The sequence below is a fragment of the Telopea speciosissima genome, chromosome 2 (assembly GCF_018873765.1).
Source record: "Telopea speciosissima isolate NSW1024214 ecotype Mountain lineage chromosome 2, Tspe_v1, whole genome shotgun sequence".
In the NCBI taxonomy this organism is placed as follows: domain Eukaryota; kingdom Viridiplantae; phylum Streptophyta; class Magnoliopsida; order Proteales; family Proteaceae; genus Telopea; species Telopea speciosissima.
The window spans coordinates 83240581-83262523 of record NC_057917.1 but is presented as its reverse complement, the minus strand read 5'-3'; the positions used below and the strand labels follow the sequence as shown (position 1 = coordinate 83262523).

The 21943-nt window shown below is 36.1% G+C and overlaps 1 protein-coding gene across 3 annotated transcripts; it reads left to right on the top strand.

Annotated features, from left to right (window-relative positions):
• The first annotated feature begins 8213 nt into the window (after positions 1-8213).
• On the top strand, positions 8214-17332 carry LOC122651747 (isocitrate dehydrogenase [NADP]). 3 transcript variants are annotated; one of them, XM_043845269.1, is made up of 16 exons: positions 8214-8369; positions 10027-10070; positions 10199-10308; positions 11116-11153; positions 11284-11361; positions 11459-11512; positions 11592-11693; positions 11845-11936; positions 12045-12148; positions 12441-12509; positions 12627-12742; positions 13008-13042; positions 14070-14212; positions 14318-14440; positions 14533-14619; positions 17088-17332. In XM_043845269.1, exons 1-16 carry the CDS (start codon positions 8321-8323, stop codon positions 17095-17097), a joined length of 1254 nt encoding a protein of 417 aa, XP_043701204.1. In that variant the 5' UTR covers positions 8214-8320; the 3' UTR covers positions 17098-17332. The 3 variants fall into 3 exon arrangements, with proteins under 3 accessions (XP_043701204.1, XP_043701203.1, XP_043701205.1); XM_043845268.1 differs by having other exon boundaries at positions 14533-14622; XM_043845270.1 differs by having other exon boundaries at positions 14533-14645.
• The last annotated feature ends 4611 nt before the right edge of the window (positions 17333-21943 follow it).

The window sequence follows — 21943 nt, the reverse complement described above, 5'->3', positions numbered from 1 at the left end:
CGGGCGTGTTCTGAGTTTTTGGAAGCCTCGTGTTCCCAACGTCTGTCTCAAGCCCCTGCTCATTCGCCTACGTTTGGTACTTGGTCCCCCCTCCTCCGGGTGCTTTCAAGCTTAACTGTGACGCTTCTCTCGACCCAGGGTCGAAGCGCAGTGGCATTGGTTTCGTGATCAGAGATCACCTTGGGAGGAGCTGTATTGCACTTTCTAACCCAATTCCTTTTGGCGATATTCAGGTTGGTGAGGCTTTGGCGATAAGAGAAGGACTTTTGGAAGCTGTTTCAGAAGGAACTCTTTCCATCTCAGTTGAGTGTGATAACCTAGGCGTTATCTCTTACCTTTTAGATCCAGCGAAGCTCCCTGGTTTTAGTTTACTGCCGATTGTGGAGGACATTAGGCATGTCTCCTCTTACTTTGATGACTGTATTTTTTCTTATATTCCAAGGACTGCTAATAATGTAGTAGATTGCCTTGCCAGGAGGGCCCTATCCGTTTCGAGAAGGATGGTTTGGCCCAATTCCAATCCCTTGTTTTCTGATGTTCCTACTTCGGATTCAAGGAGTGTTTCCCGGTTTCTTGAATAAAATGCTCATTCACCCAAAAAAAAAATTGAGAGAAGGTTACAAAACTACTGCAACCTATTTTTAAATTATCTAAAATACCTATAGTCATAAAGACAAGATTGGCAAAAGGAAAAGTTAGAAAGTAATTTCAAAAGTAAGTGGCGGTCTATCTCCTATGGGAGGAACCGGACAACGGGACGGGGGGCAGGGTAGGAAACTGACAGGAATAAAATTCGGTGGCAACACCCATCCCATTTATTATGAAAACAAAAGGGTCAGGTGAGAGAGATCTTGGAAGTTGGAATTATTGAATTTGAAATATTTTGAATGGGGTTTGATCGTTGAATTGGAAAGCTTTTATTGGTGGGGGAGGATTCACTCTCGAAAGGAACCCACTACCGGACGCACCCATTATCAACCGTCCAACATTTTTCATACATTTCCAACTGACTCAAAGCTTTGTTTATCAAAAAAAAAAACACTCACTCAAAGCTTTGATTTTACCACAACGCCCCTTACCTCATTTCTACTCCTCTTGTCATCCTCATCCTTCGTATTGTAATTTCTCAAATCGTCAAATTATTACGATATCATGTCCTACAAAGGTCCAGATTCTACTGATCCCCAACATTAAAAGTTACTTTCACCAAAAAAAATTAAAAATTTATAGTTACTTTTGAGTATTACTCAAAACGCTTGGTTATGTAATACTAACTCCTTCCATCGTGTGTAAGCCAAATTTCATGGCCTAGTATTCTCAAATATATTGTCCAACCATTTGATTGATTTTATCTCATTCATTATAAGCAATCAAGTCAAGATCAACTCATGGATGGCTGATGTGGCAATTATACTTACTGAATCATATTGGCCATCTATCAAGTTTCAAAGTCAACATTTATCAAACGACACGTCGAGTGATATCGATTTTGAAGGTTTTTGGAGCGTCTGATTCTAAATTTGTGATCAAATTGGGTTTTCAAATCCAAGGGGTTGATTCTAGATTTTTGGGACATTACAATCCAATCTGGATTGGAATCAACAAGAACCAATTCAACCTCTAGGTTCGAGTTTAAAATCTTTGGATTGAAAATTATTATTATTATTTTTTTTAAATTTGTCATGTGAGTGGCATATGTTTTGGGACGTGTAGAGTAGATTCTTCACGAATCTGTTGTAAATATACAGCTAATGGTCTTGGGCAATTGGTCAATTCTGATTGTTGGATAACTAGATAATCTTTTATCAAGGTCACATGTCAAATATAACTCAAGGGAAAGGGTATTTTGAGCAAACGGCATGGAAGAGTGCACTAATGAGGTCTGATAAAAAAGTATTATACATTGGAGGGCAGCAATGTCATTTTTTATATGAGAAGAAAAAAAAAAAAGACACATAGATGCTAGCATACCCTAGTCCAATGGTTTCGAAAACCTTTTCCTAAAACTCAATCAAGTGTTAGGAAACTCTAATATGTTTGTTATAGAACATCGTTTGAGGAATTGGTATCTTATTAGCTAGATCAACCATTCGTATCGGTATCAGTGGAGGCTAATACTGATTCCTGGCCAATCAATATATCAGTATATACCAAGGGTGAAAAAGTAATAAAATCAGATTTTTAATGAGAATCAAGGGTAAATCCATTCTATTCGAATCGGATACCGATACCAATTATTAAATCCCAGCTATACAGTGGGGGGACCCTAAAAGAAAATTGAATGAGGAGAATGGTTCTATAATGCAACTTAATGAAAGGATCTTAGGAAAGAATACAATTATTTTACTTCTCCTTAATGATAAGAATGATTTTATCAAAAAAAAAAAAAAGAGGATAAGAATGATTAGGATTATATTTTTTTATTGTTTCTTACAGTGGGGATACCCAAGGTGTCCTTGGTTGTAATCTTGTTTCATAAATAGTGTAAAAAAAAATTCATACATCTCTACCACTGTGTATGACCATTTTTATGTTTTTTTTTAAACTATATGAACTCATGCCCCTCAGTCCTCACCACTTCAGTTCAAGTATATTTTTACTTAATTGTCTTTCTGAATATTTTCTAAATAATTAATAAGTTTCTATAGGCAACCTTCTAAACATTATCTTAGATAATTAATAAGTTTGTTTTTTTTTTTTTCAACTAATACAAGTATAAAACAAGTTTCTTAATACATATAGGGATTTTTTTATTGATACCCTTTAAGGTTTCAAATTTATTATTTTTTTAACCCTTTTAGTATAAAACACTTCTTTTTCATTTTTTTTGGTAGGATAAAACACTTCTTTTTCAATGAGGGTGAATACTATTATTTCACATGTACATTTGAAAAATATGCATAATACTTTCAAATTATTTTTAAAAATATTTTTATACTCCTAACTAAAATAGTTTTTAGTAATAAGACAAGGGGCAATTAAAGGAAGGTGTCAAGTTCTAAAATACACCTATATATAGAGGTGTCATTTAGATGGTTCCAAACATATGATATATTTTACAAATTTATGGACAATTCTTTCTTTTTTTTCGATGACTTGACTATATTGTGTCCTTCTTTTTTTTTTGTTGTATTTCATAGAATTATTTTGCATCTTTGCCAAATTTCCTTTTTGGAATTTTATATGTTCTTGCATAATTAAGTCCCATTCACATAAATAATACTGCATAAGATATATTAATATATATATATACATACATACATAGAAATAAGTACTATTTGTCAATTCAATTGGGTTCAAATTTGGTGATCATGTTGCTTGTATCGTTATTTCGTCCCTTACCAAAAAAGAAAAAACTATTTGATCAAAATTTTGGACCAATATATCCCAATATGTCATTATAGAGGCTTTTAAAAACATGAAAAATATGTGAGAATGGCATACAACAAGAACTCAACAAGAACCATTGAAAAGCCCATAAAAGGTGTTCAAAATCTTTCTACTTGTTAGCCTCATCACTTTATGTGGCCAAAAGGTGAGAAGGATGTGGTGGAAACATCCTGCCTAAAATTTTTAGGGGGTGGACCACCACCCTCTACTTTTTTGTTATTAAATCCAAACTTATCTATGGGATGTTGTTCTCTGTGTCGCAGCGCAAACTGTGTCCAGGAACATGGGGGTGAGCGCAATGACCACCCCTCTGCATAGGCTACCTATATGGCTGACGCAACCTATGCTGCAGCACAGAGAACATTCTCCTTTATCTATATATACTTTACCCAAAAAAAAAAATTTTATTTATTTATACTAGTTGTAGCTTGGTACAAGTGACATTATTTCTTTTCGATTATGATTTGGTGAAATCATCCACCGGTCCTCCTAGTAAATTTAGAACTAAATTCAGATGTATCTATGCTAATGATGACACCATATTATTTATTTTTTCTTCTTCTGGTTTTTTAGAGGGGGAGTAGGTGGGGAAGGGTCCAGGGGAGGATATTATATAATATAATTGTCATTATTCAATTGTGTCAGTCTTTATCACACATCTTACAATTGCTCCCTTTCTTTTCCCTTTCGAGACATGCTGATGGGTTGATCTAAAGCTACCTTCCCAACCAAGGTTCGTATTATCGAATCGGATTGGTTGATTTTTGCTGGATTGGATCAGTATTGGCTGAGATCGATCCTGATCCGATCCACCTGTACTGACAAGGTTTTAAAGGTTATAAAAAAAATCAGATTATTTATAAAGAATTAGAGGTAAAAATGTTATATTTGTTCAAATTTTGGCAATCCTGATCCGATATACCGAGATTACGAACCATGTTCCCAACCCTCTTCCTAATTCCCCCTCTCTCCCACCATTGAAAATTTTCATTTTCTTTTCACAAGGGTGGCTAAATTTTGACTTTAACTACCAAATTGATATAGCCTGGATTTGATAATAATTTGAAAGAAAACAATATTTGAATTTAATTCATTTCACCAACAAGAACGGTAAAAAAATTAGAATATGAGAAAAAGTCGGATTCATATTAACTTGAGAATTAATCATATATGTTTGAAAAAATATTTGAAATTTTCTATTTTATTGACTTTTTTGAAAAATTTTTCTAAATTTTGTATTTATTTTTCTTGAAAAGTTTTAACATAATTATTTGGCTTCTAAATTATTTGAAATTTTATGGAATCTTAAATGTTTGTTCTGAATTATTCGTTTCCCGATCATTCATCAACTCTCCAAAAAAAAAAAAAAAAAAAAGTAACTTTGTCCAAATTTTCAAACTAGTTCAGATTCGGTTCGATTTATATTTTTAACTGAATTTTTACCAAATTATTCATGAATTAGCTAACTTTGACTCTGTCTAAGGTAGGATGTATAAACCGATTTACATCAAATGTCTTGTCCCAAAAATTACATCATGATTTTTTTTTAAGCGTCTTTATTCCGTTGAATGAAATGCCAAGTTGCCATAATCCCATATAATTCATGGGAAAGGGTACCATTGTGACTAGGGATGTAAATGAATAGCTAAAATCCGTTTTTGTATTCGTGTCCATATCCATTTAATACTATCCGAATCCATCCGAAAGTTAAACGGATACGGATTCGGATAGGCTATAGCTATTCGAAAAGCTATATTTATATGTAAACGATAAAATATCCGATCCATATCCGTTTAGCACTATCTGAATCCGTCTGATAACTAATCGGATGCGGATGCGGATATAGCACTATCCGAGCTGAATCCGATCCGTTTACATCCCTAATTGTGAGGAGGAATTTGCATAGCACATTAATGTCAGTATAGAAAATGGTATCATTACATGAAGCCCGAATGGGTCAGAAAGGAGAGAGCTTGTTTAAGGGTGTCAATCAGTTTACATGTGGTTTATAGTACCAAATTTTGGAAAACAGTAATGAAAACAACCTCAGCTTATCAAACCTTATATATTCTCGTGTTTCTCTAGTTTCTCCCAATTTCCCTCACACATCTTGTCTCCCATGCCTATGTGATAATAAAAAAAAAGCATCGTATTTTCGCACATCTCATATTCCTTTCATGTGCCTTGTTTTCCTTTTTTTTTCTTCTTCTCTACTCTCACATGATAAAAAAAGTATTCTTTTTCATTAACAATTAGGGCATTTGTTAATTTATTTTAACAGGATCCATCATTTTCAATCCATACTTGAACATATATATTATATAGTTAGTCTCAAAATATTTTACATATTTTATGTTTCAAGTATGATGCAACAATTGTTGCTTATTAAATTAATTATTATTTTATTAATTAACCCAACTAAGGCATGGGCTAGTATTCGAGTGAGATATACTGGTTTTTATTCAGTTTTTTTTGGTTCGTATTGGGTTTAGAGCCGTCGGTTTTCCGATGCAAATCAAAATCAAACCGAGAAGATAACCTATGTAATAAATAAAAACCAAATCATTTTCCTGTAATGCAATTCGGTTCGATTGTAAGTAGTCAATTCTAATTCATGTATTTAGTTCTGGTTTTGTTTTGACAGCCTTAAGATTGTCAGTGTGGAGTGTGGACCCAATGACTCATTATGTGAGAGGGCATATGATGGAATTTGCATTTGTGCGCTTATCTGAACTTGCCACTCTAAAATAGGGGGTATCAAATTTCCAACCTGAATCGGTCCATCAAAACTAACCGAAAATACCAGGTTGAGCTGAAGCAAACCCTGTTGGGCTTGTATGGAATAGTGGAAAATTGTATTGGTCCGGATTGACTAAATGGGTCAACTGAAACTAAAAACGAGTTGAAACCAGAAAATCCAGATAAAACCAAAACCCATTTACAAAGAAACATGCTTTTCCAATTTCTAATGTATAAATATATGGGAGAAGGTTCCTAAAAGGTAGAGTGACCTTTGCGCCAGCGTGAAGGGCCAATGTGAGTATGCACAGAAGCATCAACAGGGATAGGATTTCCATCTTTCATGGGATGTCGGGCCGATCATTTCGTATCCCTTGTATCTGATTGTAGAGGCCATGCTACCTTTCAGGTTCTTTTTCCATATACATATATATATATATATATATATATAGAGAGAGAGAGAGAGAGAGAGAGAGAGAGAGAGAGAGAGCCCATTAAGGCAACCCAATAAAAGATCAAACCAAAACCAAACTTTGTCTTAATAGTTTGGTTTTAGTTTAACCTAATACCAAACCAAAATTGAACCTGGTTCAACCTAATCGAACCAATCGCTTGACACCACTACGAGTCAAAACTAAAAAATCCTCCCTTCTTGATGGTTTTATTGTAAAAAATTGTGCAAGTCAGGATATTTTTCATAATCGTAGAACACCAGGTAGTCTAGTATCAGGTTAAATAATCTACATTAACAAAATTTCTTGAAAATCGAACCTCTGTAACAAAAAAAACTCTATTTTAAGTATAAACACGTTTTACCATATGTTTCCCAAACATATAGGAAAAAAGGGCAAATAACAAACATTCCCGTTTTAAAAACGTTCCTTTTTTTTGGCATTTTTTTTAAGACTTTGGACTTGTTGAACAATGACGTAGTTAACTAATCATATCTCTCTCTCAAACTCTAATCAACCTAATTCTTTCACCGACTTAAATATGACTCGAAAGAGTTACATTTCTCATGATATCATTTTGAATGCACAAATCTCCGAAATTGAGCTATAAACGGATGTATCTATTGAAAAGGGTTTTTAAAGTGATGACTCCCAACTCCAATTAAACATGCATCACTCCATGAATGTGTTGGTTGTGTCGACAACAATGAGCAACACCATAGCCAAACCACATTGCTCAATTTTGGACATTATGGTGTATGAATTGAGAATTGATATTGGATGATGATGATGTTAGATGACATGTCTTGGAGTTTACAAGGATTGTGGAATATTGATAAATGTAGGAATCGTGAATTCCAATTGTATTACCTTGAATGAATCAATCCCCAAAGAGTAATATATGTGCAATAATGGTTTCCTATTTTAGTGTATACAAGAAAGTACGTATAGTCAAAAGATAAGTATAATATGATTCTACAGCTAAGGGGATATGGATGACATGGTTATGAAGTGTCATGTTAACAAATATATATGAATTAATTTTGGATGTTACAGTTGTTTGGAACATTAGAAGCATGTATTTCAAATAAAAATTCCTCAATTTATATGAGAATAGTGTCATTTATTTGATTCCATTTTTTTGAAACATAAATGTTTAAAATCCGAACCATTCGTTTGTAATTTTTTACCGTTTAAAACCCATACCGTTTGTTTCCGTTTTTGATAACTATGAGCCGGACAGCATGAATTTTCCAACTGCCCCTAATTACAGTCGTTGAAATGGAATAATCCCTTCCCCAATGGGTTCACAAATTCCCCCTTAAGTTTTTTTCATTTCAAAATACCCATTTTTAATTGGGGCGGTCCCTGCGAGTCCGCAAATACCTTATACTTTTATATTTTTCAAAATACCCCTTTTAATCGGAGAAGGATTCCATTTCAAGGCCTTGGATTACGGGAAGCAAGAAAATTCCTGCTGCTTCGATTTACAGGAAAATTTTGTCTTCCAACATCTGTGCGTCAAGTTTTCCACTCCGTTGGCCGTCAGCTTACTAAAGCGAGATTGACTGCTACCCCTCCACCCTCGTCCTCCTCATTATATAGATACTAAGGCCCTGTTCAGCCTCCTCGCTTGCTCCGCTGCCTTTGGAAAATTTCAGTTCCTTTCGTTGGAGACGTTTTCAGATCTCGGACTCGTAGTCGAAACCCCTCTTTGTCGCTGAACCAGCCGCAGAGAAATGGCTTTGGAGAAGATCAAAGTCGCCAATCCCATCGTTGAGATGGATGGTCTGATTCTCTTTTTGCATTTCTTGTCCGATCTTCCGGTTTTTATAGTTTTTCTCTTATTTGATCGTCGTAGTTTTCCTCATTCGTGGATCTGTTTGATGTGCCTTGTCTTTCTTTTCTGATTTTCATGAAAATAAAAATGTAAATGAAGTTTCCTTTAATGGTTATATATGAAGAGTCCTCATAACAGTTTTGAAAGATCTAACCAATGGATGAAGGAGATTTCTGAGTAGTTGATTTGTACACGTGAACGATTTGTAGCTTTTTCTCTCTTCTTCCATTCTTTGCTGTTTTAGTCGTCTAAATCTAGCCTAGCAATTCTAGCAATATGATGTTTGATTCGTTTTTAACCTAACAAACTCAGTAATTTCAGAAGGGAAAGTAGAATTTGTTGGAAGATCATTTCTAAATTTCCATGCCAGGAGAGAGGGATTGTTTCATTTTTTGTATGTACTTCAAGGATATTATCTTACTGAGGTTGTCTGAGTTTCTCGGTTTGTCTATCAGAATACACAAGAAAGAGAGGGAAATGGTAAAGAATATGGTTTCTCTTTGTGAGGGGTGGGGTGGGGTAGGCTGGTGAAATTCTGTTTACTTGTTATGCCTGACTAATAATTGTTGCAGGCATGCTTATAACTAGTTTATTTGTTTGTGTTCCTTTTATCCATTTGTATATACTAGATATCATTGGCCAGGTCTTTAAGCTACCATGGTATAGCGATGCTTATAATTTAATTGGCCGCCTCTCTACCAAAATGTGGTGGTCATAAGGATGTGAATGTTTTTTTTTCCAAGAAAGAAGAAACAATGTTCTGATGTTTTTATGGAGTCCCTACTCTCTACCCTAACTGATGCAATTTTCTGTTTTTCAACAGAGCAATGCATCTGTTAAAAATATTCACAATTACAATTTTTCTTTTTGAACTTGCATTCACATCTGGACCACATGTCATTGGAATAATCTTGCAGCCACCTTCATTGGTGGCTTGGGGCTTCTGTCACACACTAAGCAGTTTAAGGTAAATGCTGCTAGAATAGGTCAAGCTCTCAACTTTTGGAACTTATGGTGCATGCCTGGCTGGTGTACAGTGATCTGAAATGCTTCCGTTGCCCAGATATTTACCAGTCTTCTTCTCATTGTCATCCTTCTGCTCAAGTGGGAAGCACTGTCTTGTTAGCATAAGATATTAGTGTTCTACCAGATGGGACAGTGAATTTTTTTCCCCTGGTGCATGAAGGAATCTTAATTTTTAAAACATCTCTTAGCCTGGAGCTGTATTGTTGGGAGATCTGTTTTAGAGTTAACTGAGAACAAGTTCATAACAAATTAATGTTTTGTATTTGGGAGCTAAAGCATAATGTTTTCTCGATTAATTTGAAAAGAGGATTTCTGAAGTGTGAATGACATGTACCTCGGAAACATACTAGTTCAATAACCTTCTGTAGGCATCTTTTTCTATACCTTTCAGGCACTATAGACCAACTTGTTTATGGGCTGTGTAAAATGTTTTGCTTTAGATGATACGGTTATTATTTAAGCTTTGTGGAAGATATACTTGATTGGTGGAGTCTTGGAGTACTTACCAGGTTCACCCCATTGATCTATGAAGCAGTTCTTTACTGTCTTATGTTCTGTTACTCTATGCCTATGATGCAGGGGACGAAATGACTCGAGTATTTTGGAAATCAATTAAGGATAAGGTAATAGATTTATGGTGTATCACATTAATATTTTGGCATGTACTATTTTTCATGTAGTTTTTTAGTGTAGAGATTCTTATTCGTTATTTTTTTCTTTATTTGATAAATTTCTTTCACCATATATGCAGCTTATTTTCCCCTTTCTGGAGTTAGATATAAAGTACTATGACCTTGGACTGCCTTACCGTGATGCTACTGATGATAAAGTTACAATTGAAAGCGCAGAGGCCACTCTTAAGTATGTTGTGTGTTTTAGCTTTGGATTTCCCTGTTATCATGAGATTTCTCTGTAGAATAGAAAGTTTATATTGTCTGTGGAGTTGAAGACATCAAGATGGAATCTTTATCACATTGACCTTTTTTTTATTTAATCTATTTCTGTTCTCTGTACCTACCATGCATGGATTTCTATTGGTGGTTGACAGATTATTCTCTCACCATGTTACTCCATGAAAGTATAAGAGTTATTACCTTCCTCTGATTGCTGGATGTATTACCTATGGGGAAATGATGATGTTCACCGAAGCTACTGAACTTGGTAATCTTCTAGTTGCTACATTGGAAGCTATGGTATAGATAGTGTGTGTCCATGTTATAGGGAACCTTTACCCTTCTCAGTGATAAATTTTCAGCCTAAGCTAGCATGTAAATGGGGTCATGAGTTTGATTATGCAAAAATTATTGAAGCAGCACGAGGGTTAGTGGAGATTAGCGGTACTCTTGCAAATTGTATAGGTTTGCATGTATTTTTTATCCATATGGCATGATCATTCAGGGCTGAAATTTTACTAATCAGATGGGTCAGGTCCCTTATGCTTGAGGCTAGGGTGGAGGGGACAATAGCTCTTTGAAGATCCTTTCTCCTTTTGGTATTCATTGGAATAGAAGAGTTACTTGACGTAAACATTTTCCTTTACTAATATGAAGTTTCCTAGTTATGTGATTGACCTCCTAATTAGTTTGGTTACTCAGGTTTCATAATTTATTCTCTAGTTGCAATTTCCATATCTTTCTTCTGAGTCAAAGTAATGAGGTATCTTTGCAGGTATAATGTAGCAATCAAGTGTGCAACTGTAACTCCAGGTATCCATTAGCTCCATGCCAAAGATACTCCGTTTTTGTTGAACATTGCATCTGTGTAATTCAAAATTTCTAATTGTAGTTTATTGTTTTTTCCCCCTTTTAATCATGGTTAAATATTATTTTGTGACAGATGAAGCTCGTGTCAAAGAATTTAACTTGAAACAGATGTGGAAGAGTCCAAATGGGACAATCAGGAATATTTTGAATGGTCAGAAAATTTACCCTGCCATTATTCCTGTCTTTGGATGCCAGTTAATATATTGTTTGTTTCCTGATGGACTGTTTATTATCGAAACCTCACTCAGGAACTGTGTTCAGAGAGCCAATTATGTGCAAAAACATCCCCAAGCTTGTCCCAGGTATCTAAATATATACATCTTGACCATGCTGCTTCTTTTTGGTAATGGGATAATCACACCTACTGGGTGCTGTTCTCAGGTTGGACAAAACCCATATGCATTGGAAGGCATGCTTTTGGTGATCAATACCGGGCAACAGATACCGTTATCAAGGGACCTGGAAAACTCAAATTGGTATTTGGTATGGATACTTAATTTAGTGAACGTCCTTCTTGAATGTATTATGTTGAAATTGTTATTCTGCGTTGTGGGTTCCTTGTAATTTGCTTTGCTTTGTTGTACTTTTATCCTAGATCTATTATCAATATATCCTCTCAACAATGCTTTTGCAGTACCAGAAGGAAATGGTGAACAGGCAGAATTTGAGGTTTTCAACTTTAAGGGTGATGGAGGTGTTGCTCTATCCATGTATAACACTGATGAGGTTCTGATTCTGCAACCCTGCTCTGTTTTTTGGGTTGGCACAAATTTCAAGCCAATTTACTTCATATGGGCCACTAAAATCCTTTCCCTCCTCCCCTGATGAATACAGTCTATCCACGCTTTTGCCGAGGCGTCAATGAGCACAGCTTACGAGAAAAAATGGCCCCTTTATCTTAGTACAAAGAATACAATCCTTAAGAAATACGATGGAAGGTATGTGGCATGCTTGATTGCTTGGTTAATTTATCCTCTTCCTGTGTACTTCCTCAGATAAGAGGAGGAAGGAGGGGAGGGGGCACAGAAGCTTTCATGGATCCCCTCTCCCATTTTTCTATGCTTTCCCTCTTAACAGATTTTCCTTTCTTGTAGTTAGAAAAAGAAATAATGATTGAGAACTTCATTGAATACCATATGTTTCTGAAAATGTAATAATGTTTGTATGTTTCTTGTAAGAACAATGGCATAGCATATTTGAATCTTCATTCTCCTTTCCCTTTAACTGAAGGTTTAAGGACATATTCCAAGAAGTTTATGAAGCTCAATGGAAATCCAAGTATGAAGCTGCAGGGATATGGTGAGATATCTTGCATCATCACTCTGTTTTTTGCAACAAAAAAAAACATTCTGTTTTTTGCAGTTTTGATCTTTTAATTTCCTGTATTTTAACAAGCCTATGTGATTAAATTGGAAGGTATGAGCATAGACTCATTGATGATATGGTTGCCTACGCACTGAAGAGCGAAGGTGGTTATGTATGGGCATGCAAGAACTATGACGGGGATGTGCAGAGTGATATGTTAGCTCAAGGTTTGTGTAACTGTTTAGTCAACCTTTTCTTGATGCTGCAATAAATTCTTGTAACCTGTGATGGTATTGAACTAAGGATGTCTTGCTAACCCCCCTTCTTCTTCTTCTTTTTTTTTTTTTTTTGGGGGGGGGGGGGGGGAGAGGTGCAAAGGCTTTTTCTAACATATTTCTCTCTCTCTCTCTCTCTGTTGTGGGGTGGGTGGGAGGGGGGAACTGATGCCTTTGTGTTTTTTTGATGAAAGATCTTTTGTTTATGTGGTTACAGGTTTTGGATCTCTTGGATTAATGACTTCAGTACTGGTACATCCACTGTTATGAGCTATTAACCTGCCTGTTTTGTTTTTCGTCTTCCTTCTACGTGAGATATTTGTTTGTTTATAAGGTCTTATATTTGGGTTATTAACTCTGATCCTGATCAAAACTGTGTCAAATTCTCAAATTTTAGAACTTTTTTTACTTTCTAAAAAATTGGGGACTTGGTTCCCAAAAGTTTCAGAAAAATTCTAGCACCTTTGCAATTTATGCCATGTGGATTTTTGTGCTGCAAACCTTTGCACAAAGAATGATGCTCAAGGGTAATCCTCAAACACTGCAACTTTCAAGCTAGACTAGGCTAGAAAGAAGATTATGGAAAACGAAGATTACTCTTTAGGGTTTCTTGATTTCTCTATTGATGAAAGAATACTTCGAATTGCATTACATGGGTGTAAAGACCCCTATTTATACAAGTTTTCTCCCCAGCCCTCTTTCTTTGATCCTCTTTTGGATTTGCCAGATGGCTTTCCTTCCCTGTAAGGTGGTCCCCCTCTGCTTGGATTAGCAAACCCTTCAAGAAAGAGGGATCCTCTCCTCAGATCCCGGGATCCGGAATCTTCTCGCACGTGAATTATGGTTACCAGCCTCCATCCACTAGGGTGCTCTCAACTGATCTTGCTGACGTGTCTAGGCCAGTATAATTGCCTCGTCAGTGGTCTGATCTATTTTGGTCGTGGGCCAGTTACTTGCAATCCAAGCCATTCCACGTGTCAAGCTCGGATTGGGTAGATAAAGTATGGTGTGTATATGTTTTTAACACTGGATGATTTCTAGGACATTTTGGAGCAAGTCTCTGGTGGCATTTCCTTTACATCCATTCATGTTGATATTTTGGTGTGGGCTGTCTCCTTGTTGGGGCCCAGACACACTGTGCATGCTACATTTTTCTAGATTTTGGTGCTTAAGGGCTAATCCCAGTACTCATAGAAGAGTTTATCTTTTCAACATTTTTTGAAGTCAGCAAAATCTCTGAATTACTGTCATGGATATTGATAATTTGTTGCTGTTTCAGGTGTGCCCTGATGGGAAGACCATTGAAGCTGAAGCGGCCCACGGCACAGTTACACGCCATTTCCGCGTTCATCAGAAAGGTGGTGAAACCAGTACAAACAGCATTGCATCGATCTTTGCCTGGTCACGAGGACTTGCACACAGGTAAGGATATTATTATCTCACTAATTTAGGAAGTGCATACTGCATAGCTTCTACGACATATATATTCGAAACAATGCATGGAAGACTGATGAGATGATGTGGTAGGGCAAAGTTGGATGACAATGCTAGATTGCTAGATTTCACTGAGAAACTGGAAGCAGCATGTGTTGGAGCTGTGGAATCAGGAAAAATGACCAAGGATCTGGCTATTCTAATCCATGGACCTAAGTAAGTATTAAGGCTACTAACTTGATAGGTCTCTGTGTGTGTTCACTGTGGGTGTTATGCTTACAGTACAATTTCCCATTCCTGTTCTGCAGGGTTACTAGAGACCAGTACCTTAATACTGAAGAATTCATTGATGCTGTGGCAGAGGGGCTGAAAGCTCGACTCTCTAGCAAATCGAAGTTGTAAAACCCTACCCACTGACTAGGTTTATTTATGGAGAGTGATGATTAGTGAGCAATAAATTGATTTGTTAAAAGTGCAGTTATATCTTTATGAAAAATTGATTGTCACTCTTAAATTTTAGCAAAAACCACCTGATACTGCTCTATGAAATTTATTAATTTTATCAGCTTATTATGTTACCATTTTTTATCTGAATCATTCATTTTTACCAATCGCCACCTAAAACAGCAGAATTTGATGGGTCCAAGTCATAAAGGAATTGTGAATGCTTGTCTGATTGATTTTTCGATAGAGGTGGGCCTGTCAAGAAATTAACGTGGTCATTCCATTACCTAGTCCAGTTAACTAGTAATAGAACAGAACAGTACAACTGTAGGGCGATTTGTATTGTGACTGGAAACACCATGGTTTTTTTCATTGAGCAGGGGGCTTTCATTGGACTAGTTTAAAATGTAGCCGGAGCACTATCTGTTTCTGTTGTAATTTTACAGAATACAGGAGAATGTAAAAAATTTCAGGGTTTTGGGGCAATTTCTAATGAGGTTAAGAACTCCTCCCTAGAGTGATTTAAGGTAGAAGATTTGATAATCTGAAGGAAATAATACATCAAAGAAACTACAAACTTAGATACCTAGCATACTATGAGGATGTTGAAGTAAAGAAGCTCTGAAGTATACAAAGATGGGAAAATTTTCAGGACCAAATGGAAGTTTGAAGTTTGGGTGATATCGGAGTTGGTGAGTTATCTTATAGCAAAATTGTTCAACATGATTTTGGAACACCAAGATAATTGCCAGATGAACAAAGGAGAAGCATTGGGGTATATATATAATAACGAAGGAAATATTCAAAGCTGTAATAAATTAATAGTTGTTGAGGATAAAATTTATGAGCTGTACTATGAAACTTGAGAGAGTAATTGAAAACCGATTAAAAGATGAAACTACTTTATTATAAAACTAGTTTGGATTTAAGTTAGGTACATTAACAACTGAAGCTATTTAGTAAAAGGTGATTGATGGAAGAATTTATAGAAGTAGGAAAGATCTTCACATGGTCTTCATTAACTAGGAGAAGCATGCAACTGGTTAGAGAAGAGAAGTGTTTGTGATAGATATATTTACATAATTAAATATATGTATGATGATGTAGTGGTTAGTGTTAGAATTATGAAGTGACAGACAAAATATTTTATAATTACAGTTGTCTTACCTCAAGGATCAATCAGCTTTAAGCCCTTAATTCTTTGCATCAATAATGGATGAGTTAATTGGACACACTGAAGATGTAGTTCTGTGGTATATACTTTCTGTTGATGATATAGTTATTATTCCAGAAATAAAAAGTAGGGATTAATAGGTGGAGGATGCTTTGGAATCTAGTTGTTTTAAGATAATTAGATTAGTCAAACTAAACAGTTTTAGAGTGTAACTTTAGTAAAAATACATGTGAAATTTGAGATTACCTCAGAGTAAATTTTTTATACTTAGGAGTCAGGTCCAATCATAAATAGAGAAGAAATTGAATATGTCACATATTGGATTTGAGCAGGCTTGATGAATGTTAAAAATTCAAAGGAAATTTTCATAGAATAGTGCTATAAGAGCCATGAAGGATTGAGTGGATCTTGAAAGATAAATAAAATAAATTGAGCCAACATGGGGATGTTGAGATATCAGTGGCTAAACTAGAAAAGATAACAGAAGAAATGACACATTCGAGTGAAAGTCGTTTGAGATTGTTGGGGGCATGTATGAGGCCAGCCCTTGAATGCATTTGTAAGGAGGAGAAGCATGGTACAAAATTAGAGACTAGAAGAGAACAGGGCATATTAAAAGTATCCTGGGGATAGGTGGTGAGAAAAAATATCTATGCAAAATTTGTTTATCAATTGCATGTAGTTGGGATAAGAATTAGTTTAGTTGTGATATATCCATGAAAAAAGTTGAGCTGAGACATTTGACTGTGTTTGAGCATCACTGACACCAACCTTTCTCCCCCCACCTCAAAAAAAAGAAAAGAAAAAAGTACACAGCATAGATTTTGAAATTAGAAACCTAAAAGTTCCAAATGGAAAAACATGTGATATCATATAAGTTCTAAAAGAGAATTAGACTTTTAGTTGTGTGTGTGTAAAATGTTAGAAAATAAAATATGTTGAGAAGAAAAGACAAATAGCATAATGGAAGACAGTTAAGTTACATTTTCGATTGTAGTTGAAAAATGAAATAAAATGATCTCTGTTTTTCTACAAATTTAGTTACTATATAAGTAAGTTTTTTGTAATAGTTTTAAAACAATATTGTTGGTATTGGTTGGGAAGATGCAGTTTTATATTTGTTTCTACTGTTCGGTTTTTTTCCATCCAATCAGTCGGAACCTAAATTTTTTCCTTTTTGTCTTTCTCCTCTTCCCTCCTGAAAGTGTGTAGATTGATTAGAGTTTGAACTTTGTCTGATTGCAGGGCTGAATAGGGGGTGGAAGAATGTTATATTCCTGAGTTGAGCGGTTGTTGAGAAGAATAAAGCAGGTCTTAGCTATGTTAGTGAGAAATTGATCTTGTTGTTAGGGAAATTTTACCTTATTTGTCAGACACTTTTTTTTTTGGATTCAGATGGTTTCATCTCCCCATAAAAATACTTGAAAAATCCATTTGTTTCCTGAACCAGAATCTTAGTTTTTAAAATAAACAGAAGCTCATAGTCTCATACTGCATGCGTGAATGTGTTGGAGAATATCTTCCGCAAGTATATGTTTTCCTTAACAGGTTAGATGTGTGGTGTCCACAGAAAATAATGGTCCAAGAGGGGCATAAGAAGCTATTAGCGTTTTGTGAAACTTGTAGAGGCTCCCATCAGGAGTAAACCTATTCTTACCTAACATATGATAACGAAGTAATAAATTTGGAAACTAGTCATGAATTGCTATCTTTTTTAATGGAGTACTGATATATAAGTTACTGTTGATTTTTCTGTCTTCTGCTCTTTGTTTTTCCTTAAAATAAGAATACAAACCATTCCAGGGGAGAGCATCTTTTAGGGGTGGTTGGGTTTTGGTTACAAGGTAGGTGCGGTCAATATAATAGGACATTCATTATATATGCTCAAGACGAACTAGGGAAGCAGTTAAAAAAACAAATGGTTCCTTTCAGGGCGGCACAATGCACCTAGGCAATTCAAGCGACAGTGCCAATTCATTTTTATATGTGTAAATTCGGCTCCGAAATTTAACAAGCAGCAGGCCAGTTCGTTCAGAGTCCAGAGTCCAGACTCCCTTGCTATAATTTTATATAGCTGTTAGAATTGCTACGTTACTAGTTAACTGGTTCTGTTAGAATCTTTTGTGAATTTTCAGTTTGGCCTAGGTGAGCTCATCTGGAGCATTTAAAAGTAATCTAGCAATTTTGACTGTTAGAGATACGTACCGAGTGGTCTATATAGGACTCTAGACTAGTCATGTGTTAAAGTTGCAGACTCAAATTCAGTCAAATACTCCCATGGATAGTTGCAAGTTGTGACAAGTTCTTTTCTAAAGAAGAATGAAATAAGAAAAGTAGAGACTGCCTACGTATCACTATTTCCAAGCTCCAAGAACTTTTGCCATGTGAATTTCAAACATTCTCTCACCATAGTTTCGTCAATTAATTTCTGAATGCTCTTTTTATTATCTACGTATTTTCCTTCCCCCACAGTGAAGATAAATCTCTTTAGCCAACCTTCATTTTGCTTGGTTGGGCGTCTTGCGACTCTTGGAACAATGAAGAGCATTTCAAATGGGGAAGGTAATGTAGATTCCTGAGTAAAGAGGTCGGTAATTAGTCATGGGGACTGGGGAGAGAGAACACTGCTTGTTTGCCTAGTCCTTTCTCCAATGCGGGGGTCAATGGGAATGCGTGTTTAAGCATCCAACATGAGGATGTGATGGTTATTTTGTCAACCTTGTGTTTGGGCATAGGAGCATATGACCAAACAAATATTCTTATTTCCCTTAATTATGACGGTAGATTCGTACGTGAAGAGTTCACATTGGGTACAAGAAAACTCTTATTTTTTGCTTCTCTCGAAACTGATCTATCTCAGAAGACAGTTTAGCTGTGTCCCAGCGAGAGTCGAGAGAATGAGTTAGCATTTTACAATTATGTTCGTGAACATGAAGAACAACATCTTTTTTTTGGGTCTAAACTCTAAACTTCGAGCATTTTCTTAATCACAATTGATCTCTTTGAACGGAAAATTTAAAAAAAAAGGCCGACGTGGCAACTGCTATTCTACTCACAATCTATTCCTAGCAAACAAGAAATCAATAAAATCACTTTTAAAAGTATTACCAAACACAACTTTTCTCTTCACCCATGGATGCCTCATCATGTCTCTCTAATTCAACTCACGGTGGAGAGAAACTTCTTCTCGTTCCTAAGGCATGCTAACAGGGGAAGCCATGAACTGACTTACTGTGGACCTGAGTCTTTTTTTTGTAGAATACCTGAGTTCTTAATGTTAAGAACAAACTCTGTGCATCCTTGTGTAGAACTGAATATTTTGCTTTTCTCTAAATTGTCACTTGTAAAATTTCATTTGGATAAAACTTGATAGGTAATAGGGGACTTTGGGGTATACTTGTCCACAAAATTTGACCTATCCAATATCTGCACATGGCAAAAAATAGTTGCATGTCCAGAAATATGGACAAGTCAATCCAGGAAAAATTGACTGTTTGTTTAATATCTAGACTTGTGTCTAATTTCTAGCTTATAGACAAAAGTAAGGATCAACTATTTCCTCCCTTATTGTTGCTAGTTCCAGACCAAAGAAAGGTACTAGTGTAACTAGCAAGGGCCTTGGCTGGTTAGAGCGAGGTCATAGGACTAAATCTTGCCTTCAAGGAGAGGGTTCTATTGGCGGTGCAGTGTTATAATATAGGTCCTTCTAGGCGTCACTATGACCAGTGAAGTATAACCTTATGATATACTTTTACTCGAAAAAGAACACAAAAAATTCCAGGCCAATAGCCGGTCAAAATATGGTCTAAAAGAAAAACAAAAATGATAGCAAAACTATGAATCATTCAAAACCCAATGCAATAGTCCAATACACAAACTGGCCATATAGTTAAGATTGAACACAAAATTTGATATGTAGTTAATTTAAGAAGGGCTCTAACAATTTGTACTGTTGAAAGTTGCCATGTCATCAGCCACATGGCTAAAACCTGTTACTTCACTTCCGCTACCTTTTTGTCATATATAGCTGTTTTGCATGAACCAGTGAAAATTGTACCGGGAAAGGGACTCTGTCCAAGAGTGTAGACATAGCACCCAGACTTAGTCCCCCACGAAATGATTGCCCTGCCCTCATGAAAAGCAGAAATCCCGTTTCTGTTGATGCTTCCACGTGCACTCTCATTGGCCCCTCCATGTTGATGTAAGAACCGCATTCCTAGGTAGAAAACTCTCTTCCAAATTGTATTTACTATCACCATCTAATGATCAATGGTTTAAGATCCTACCAAATTTTAACTGGTTGTGGTAAAACCAGCGTAGGCTTAGCGTGAATTTGTGAGGGTGAGGATTCATATTCTAGCCCATAATGACAAAATCTTCCCAACTTAATAGTAAGGGTGTCAATTTGGGACTAAAACTGAGAATCATACCTGACCTGACCCGTAATAATCAGAACCGATCCATCTCATTACTAAATGAGATGGTTTTGACTTTTGAGAATTGTTTTTGGGGCTGATTACTAAATGGGCGAGATAGTTTTTGGATGGGGTTTCTAATAGTTCCGTAATCGAATGACCAATATGGAACCGGTTGGAATCAGACGTCAAGGGTTGATGTCTTGTATTCTGTATTCTGTGTTGTGGGCTGCCTTGAGAAAAATAAATTTGGGTTTAGGTGGGGTAATTACAGAAATTTGTATCTCCTTTCCTTATAAATTATTGCGATTGAGCTTTTAAGGTTATGAGAATTCTTTGTAAACACAAAGAGACGTGAAGAATAGTGTCTGTAACCCTTTCTAGTTTTCTCCATTATTAGTAAAATCAATTCTCATCTCTTTATGGATGTAGGCATCATGCTGAATCATGTAAATCCTTACTTTGTGGTTATGTGGAGGATAAAATCTAAGTCTCAAGTGTGGTGCACCGTTTGATACACTTTAAAGATGCATTGGACAGTGCACCGCACTTGAGAGGATGAAAATCTCGTGAATAGAGTTTCTTTTCTACAACAAAACCACTCTATCTCATTTAAAATGCATATTTAATCCTACTTATTATTTAATAGGTCTAACTTATAAAACTTATCTTGTAATTACCAAAAAAAATAAAGGTCGACATTTGATTATTAGAATGCTTCGAAATATATATTCAAGGGAAAATGTTCTCTGAGTCATTAGTCTCTTTCTCATGAAATGACCTCATTGCCCGCCTATGTATGAAATCGTTGTCACGCCTCATTGATGTGCTTCTCTATGGCGTTTCCTTAGTTAAACCCTCTCTCTCTCTCTCTTGGGAATTTTGGACATACTTAAGAAACTGGAACATCCCATTATTAAGCGGGATCTTATCCTATTTATGAAATTGGTTAATAAACATGATGAGTCTGGTGCAAGGATTTTAAACTTGAAATCGGGGTCGATTCGAATCAGATCAAAATAGGGTTGAATCGACCCAAAAAGCCCTAGAGAATTGGCCCCTCAAATTTGAAACCTAACAATTTGATCCTAAAAACCCTATTGTCGGTTGATGCAGAATAATTGGGCGATCGGCCACCATAAATTTTGGGATTGACTGACCTTTAGAACCAGAATCGATTACGATCTGTCGCGATTGACAGTTTGACGAGGGGGTAAATGTTCACGTATGTGAACATACGTAACGATTCACAACCGTTCAAATAGAATATTCTCATAGAATAGATTTCATCTGAACGACTGTGAGTTGTTCACGTACGTGAACATTCTTGCACTCCAGTTTGACACCCTTATAATTAAGAGGTCCCAATTTCCCTATTAAATGCATGAACATAAATTTTGATAAAAATTTCCAGGATGGTATTGAAGTTGAGCTGTCGGCCTGTCAAGGTAGTAGCAACCCAACCCAGCCGCAATCGTCCGCCATTAAAGAATTTCAAAATTTGGAGGAATCCATCATCCGACCACTGCAAGTCAGGTCCAAGTCTCTGGAAGCGTTTGGGGTTTTGGGCACTCGGCGGACAGGCACTCCCCGGCTGATGAAGACTGAAGAGGAGGAGTGTAGGACCGACTCTGGTTGTTTAGATCTTAGGATTACAATTACAAAGCTTACAACCGTCAGTTGTCA

Bases quoted from the DNA above. Each gene is read 5' to 3' on its own strand.
- LOC122651747 (XM_043845268.1), top strand. From the start codon at position 8,321: ATGGCTTTGGAGAAGATCAAAGTCGCCAATCCCATCGTTGAGATGGAT. The intron at 11,513-11,591 runs GTATCTAAATAT...TGCTGTTCTCAG, and splicing joins CATCCCCAAGCTTGTCCCAG to GTTGGACAAAACCCATATGC. The intron at 12,149-12,440 runs GTATGTGGCATG...CTTTAACTGAAG, and splicing joins CTTAAGAAATACGATGGAAG to GTTTAAGGACATATTCCAAG.